General features: G+C 40.8%; 1 protein-coding gene across 1 annotated transcript in view; it reads left to right on the top strand.

Moving 5' to 3' along the window:
- Positions 1-5,466, top strand: part of IL22RA1 (interleukin 22 receptor subunit alpha 1) — a 117,266-nt gene extending 111,800 nt beyond the window's left edge. Inside the window, exon 7 of the mRNA XM_085647856.1 lies at positions 4,291-5,466. Coding sequence (XP_085503982.1) covers positions 4,291-5,154 — 864 coding nt within the window. The 3' untranslated portion in view covers positions 5,155-5,466. The remainder of the gene's footprint in view (positions 1-4,290) is intronic.
- Positions 5,467-6,000: the final 534 nt, after the last annotated feature.

The following is a 6,000-nucleotide window of genomic DNA, read 5'->3' on the forward strand; positions in this document are numbered from 1 at the left end:
AAACATTTCCTTATCAGTGTAGTTTGTATGATTGTTCGATGGTAAAGTAAATCAAGAGAGAGTTGACGAAGGAGAAAGCCTAAGTATGGTATTCCGTTTCTTTTTTGTAACATAAAAATGCATTTTTTTTGTATCTTGCAATTAGTTTGCATACATAGTCATCAACTTCAGTTACAGTTTGAACATAGAATTAGTCATCAGTCCTAAAATACAAAATAGTAAAATAAAAGGATTAAAAAAAAATATCAGTCACTTACTCACAAATCCATTTGTTAAAAAAGTGTGAACATCCTGCTATGAGAAAAGGTGTCCCTCAACGACTGTGCAACAACATGCTGTCCATTCATCAACAGCAGGGATAACAATGCAATAGATTCCTTCGTTTTTTTATTGTAGAAGTTTAAAGGATGGGTTCAAGGAAACTATCTTTATAGCATTCTATGAATTATGATAACTGATTAGCTGACTGCTAGACTCCAAGGAAATTCCACCCCAATGCAGGTAACCCATCAAGCAGTTGTGTGACTACTTCACATGTAGGACTGCAAGTGCTAGTTAAACTAGCCCTATTAAATTTAGTCGCGGCTGGCCTGACTCACAGGTGGGGGGGGGGTTGCACGGGGAGGGGGTCGCGCAGAGGGAGAGGTTTAATTTTAATTATAATTGTTTTAAAAACTTACCTCAGATGGCCCGATCCGGTCCCGCGTCGTCTCTGCTTCTCTTCTCCCTTCAGGCACCGCTCCTTCCCCTCCCCTAAGCCAATCACAACGCTGCAATGGCAGTGTTGTGATTGGTGGGGACGGCGCCCAGCCAGGCGCCTATGGGCAGACCATCTTCTCCATGTGGGCTGCATGCAGCTTACAAGGAGAAAATGGCAGAGTGCGCATGACTGGTTAGGTCGGTCCCAGAGGGCCGACCAAACAGTCAGGGCCCACAACATTGAGCTAACCACTCCTCCCCTGCCATCTTGTAGGACCAACCACCTGCCCGCCCCCAACCAAACCCTTCTTCTGCTTTCTCGCAGTGCGAGAAGCAGTAACATAAAATGGTATTTGTACCATTTCATGTTACTGCTTCTCGCACTGCGAGAAAGCAGTGGGGCGACGCTCCTTCCCCCACATGGAGGAGCCGCCCCTGATTATATTCCATTTTCCTTTCAATAAAGTGTATTTTCTGGCATGCACACAGGTGAATACATGGGAAGTAGATTAAAACAGTTCACTTTAGGGGCACCAATTTCCAAAACATAATGAACCATTCTTCCCCTTATAACATTTTCCATTCATTGGCCTAAATATGTCAACATGTCATCCTTCCTTCCGTAATTAATGGCTAATAAATGTGATGAATTCACACTTTCACATTCTGAGGATTTCTTTACTTACTTTATTTACTTAAACTATCTAACCTCTTTCGGTATTCCAAAAGGCTTTGAAGCGTTTGGTATCATAGCCTCAAAAAAACACCCATTACATCTACACCCATTTCTTGGATAGTGATTGTTTGAGATATGGAGTAATCTAGCATCTACCAGCTTTTTGTTAATTGTGTGGGCTAACTCTATGTACACCAATTGAACCATTTTGGGTAGGGAGTATTAATGCTGCACATTCCCCCACCGCTAGGTGGTGGTTCTGCCTAACATATTTATATTAACTCTAGTAGATATAGTTGTCTTTTGACTTAATGTTCAAATTCAATAGTTATGCATTACTGCCCTCTACTACGGGAAATAATTATTATTAAGTTGGGAAATGACTGGCCCGAGAGAAGGTGAAAGTGCATGATGGTGAGGGGGAAATTAGTAGCCATTAACACCTTTGACAGAAGGCAATAAAGCTATGATCAGCTATCTCTCCAATCTTGCCATTACAGGGGTATACACAAGTCCTTTGTCTTTATTTGACTTGTGTCTTTGCTCTGCACTTTCACACAATTTAGGAAGACATTGAGCCTTAGTTAGAGCTGGCGGATGTGGAACCACCTCCAAAAAGTGTTGGATTTCCCATCGGTCCCATTTAAAGTGACTAGAGCTCCTCTAAATAGGGCAGATGAGGCATCCACCACTTTTTGGATGACGTCCCACATTAACCAAACTCTAAATAGGCCCTTAGAAAGCCAACAAACAAGAGGAGGCAATACAAACAGTCTTTACCTTCTAGTTTGCCAATCCCACTATTCCACAGAGTTTACTGAAACTTGGGGCAGATTTATCAAAGGATTGCATTACCCATGCATCAACGCAATGCTTAATTCAGATTTACCAAGCCATTCAAAGCCGTCTTTCATGGCCCTCCATCTCTTGTTAAATGTGGGGTAACGCAAGGCAGCACATGTTGATGCCTTGTGTTACTCTGCTCTGAGAAGGTGTTACATGTGTTGAGAGGTAGTTCCCACGCACCCAATCATGCTTTTTGGACATTCCCAGATTTATCAATGTACTAATCCTGGGAATGTGTGAAAAATGTACTCCAGATACAGGCACAACGAGGAGAAATATATTTATTTCTCCTCTTTTTAGGAGGTAACATCAAATATTGATACATCTGGCCATTGGTATGTTTTTGACCAGGAAATGGGATGATGCTGCTATTAACTATATTTTGTACAATGTAGGAGAGGTATGAAGTTAGATTGGAGCCATCACAGGTGTCTTTTGAGCTGTCTGTGTATAAACTGTGAGTTAGCAGCTTTCATTTTCAAATGTACTCCTGATTTGTATAACTACCCAAATATTTAAACTAAATCGCTCAACAGATGGGTGAAAGAATAGATCTACCTTCTAACCATATTACATTTTTGTTTCTGTAAGTCTTCCAAGATTTTTTTTTTTAACTCTTCACTAATCGTACATATTCTCTTTCTCAAACTCTGTTTTATAGCCATTAGCAAGTTACTTAAGAGGATATTTTCTCACTGCTCTAGCTTTAAGAATCAGAGTTGAGTTTATACACAAACCCTGCATAGTGAGTCAAAAACTCAATAAAAAATGTGGACATTTTGGGATATCTTTATAATTTTTCATGCAACGCAATGCAGCAAGACACCTTGCTGCACTGCGCTGTGTGAAAGGAAGAGGGCGGGAAAATACCATATCTATCAAAATATGGCGCACTCATACTTTCTCCTCGTGCTGGTGCACTTTTGGCTGCACAGCGCCAATGCAGACACCCTTGCACCAAGGTACATGGCAGGCACCCTTTCACAGTGGTACATGGGTGGCAGCCTTACAGGCAGGACTCATTTTTTGAGCAGAAAGGGACACCTTTCTGCACAAAAACAATCCTTTGAGGTTGTTTCCTCTTTCTATGAGTGCTGCAGAATGTAGCACCAATAGAAAGAGAAAACAACAAGAAGAAATAAAGATATTTCTCCTTGTTACGCCTCCCCTGGGAAGGAATAGCATGTTGACTCATTTCCAGGTCTACCATTTATGGTAAATCTGGGAATGAGCCAACATCCATGGGTGGATGCGTGGGAACACCCACATCTACTCATGGAATGCCTCACAAAAGGCAGAGTAGCGTAAGGCAACAGCTTGTGCTGCCTTGCCGTTACTCCAGATTTACCAAGCACCGCAGGGTGGCCTTGTGGCTTGGTAAATCTCAGCTACGTTTTGTGTTGCTCTGCATGGCGCAAGGGCATCACAAAACTTTGACAAATATGCCCCTTTACTTCTAGCATTCAGATTATCATTACATATAAATTAATGAAATAGATGTACCTCATTACAGAGAAAGAGAAAAGATGAGGCATAGAACAAAGGCTCTGCAAACAGTTAACCCACGTTCAAATGGTTTCTCCAGATCATTTATGCAGTTAGCGCTTGCTGTAGATGATTCTGTCGGAGAAAGTCCATTTATTGCTGTAGTGCAATGCTCCTTTTTACTACTCCTTGAGTTTATCCTCCAAATTTGGGATTATGTGTAATTGTCCATCAGTACAAGCAGCACAATTTGGAGTAGCTGCTTTTTTATGTAAGGCTATTTTGGAGAGGAAGAGGTAAACATTTCTGAGAACTGGTTGACATCTCTCAGAGGGTAAAAAAGAAAGTACAGTGGCCTACATTTGGATCCATGCTAGACTGATGTTTTTGTGTCAGCAAATGTCCAAACAAAACAATTCAAGTGAAGCAATGATGACCACAAAATAAAATGATTGCTTTTATCAGTTTGGAATAAATAGTAAACATCTGTTGTTTGTACAATCAATGTGATGCATATGAATTCTGTTACTTTTTAAGCAAATCATTTAAATTCTAATAAATTATTGCTTCCTTCCTAAAACCAGGATTTACGACATGTTTCAGGCTTCTTGGAAATTAATACCACAACAGACATCAACATCACCTCCTACATTCATGGATTTTCTAGAGCTGAAAAAGTATTCCCACCTTTGTTAACCTCAGATATCAAGTTATGTCAAACAAAACACTCAGACCAGTCCCCTAAAGAAGTCACCCAAGACCATCAATATAAATCACAAAGACCAAATTCAACAATGCACACTAATAGCCAATCTTCAGATCAGACAAGCATGTCTCCTGTCTCCTATCTTTCTCAGGAAACCCAAGCAAGCTTGTCAGAAAGCAACAGCAAGAACTCCTCCATGACATATGGACTATGCGCAGAGGAAGTAAGCCCAGTCTGGAAATATAAACAACAAACAACCCCTCTACGGCAAAGCATTATACCTTGGGACGATATCCTCCAACTCAAGCCCAAAACAGAAAGTCCACTGAATTGTTCTTCTCCAAGCATGTCTGATTTAAGCATAAGGCTCCAGGAAATCACATGTGGTTTACAAAAAGGGAACTGTGATGTAGATTTCCCATGTGGAAATGACCAGCAATTTCAACTGGGATCTTCACTATTCCCTTTGTCAATGCAAGAAAACTCTGTGCACTCGGAGGTGGGCATGGGAAGCTACAGGCCACAGGCCACCATATCCTTTTCACTGTTGTCGTCTGTAAGAGTTAGCAGCTTATATTCAGACAATGAATTATGTGAAGGACAAGTTCTCCTTCACAGTTCTCAGACTGACTTTCTTGGTGATGATCACACTACGGCACATGCCTTACTAGACACACTGTCACTGGAACAGCCTCCGCAGCTTCAGTACAAAGCAAATGGTATTAGTGGCCAAACGGGCTAAAATGTGTGCAGACGTATGAAGAATAAAAACTCTCATCATCCTAAAGCAGTGAACTTTCTTTCAGACACTTAATGTAGGAGGAACAATGAGGCAATTGTTTTTCAGGCTGTGCCCTTAATGGTAAGAGCACATTTTGGAAGATTTTGCATTATAAATATCTTCAATGTTTTGGTAATAAAATAATCACTAGATAAGTCTTGATGGCAGAGGATGATATGGTGGCAATCACATTTCCAAAAACAATATGGAATGAGAGCTCTATAACAATGTGCTGCATTCATAGAGCACTTGATTAAATATGAGTGCCTATTAGCAAGTCTTTCTAAATGTTATTTTCTCCCTCCAACTGCCTTTTAATGCTATTGCTGGTTTCTGTATTTTGAGTGTGGTTTGTAGGATCAGTTTTTCACATCATTTCTTCCTAGCCTAAACTTAACAATTCAGCTCTGTCTCCTCTGTCAAGCTAGCAAATTAGTTTTTAACTCTATGTCTCAAATGGGAATGTAGTTCCCCTGCAGCTCACTTTCACCACTTAAATTCTGCTGTGCTCTATCAGCTCAATAGATTGGAGACAGGGCAATATTTAGAAATTCAAAGAGGTCCTTGCTGGTAAAGGGGTGCTGATTACTTCTTCCTTACAATTGCCATTTTGTATATGGCAAGGGTGAGAGGTAGGACTGCAGTTTCTAGAAAAGGCTGACTTTTTTTCTGCTTTTGTTTACTGTTTCGGGAAGCCTGATAACAGCCAGGTACAGTCATCTCACACTTGTGCCATTGCTAGCCGCTGTGAGAGCCATCATCTTGCACAAAAGCAGTGTCTGAGAAACAGCCTGAACCTGAAGATGA

Source organism: Triturus cristatus, chromosome 3_2 (genome assembly GCF_964204655.1).
Source record: "Triturus cristatus chromosome 3_2, aTriCri1.1, whole genome shotgun sequence".
Taxonomy (NCBI): domain Eukaryota; kingdom Metazoa; phylum Chordata; class Amphibia; order Caudata; family Salamandridae; genus Triturus; species Triturus cristatus.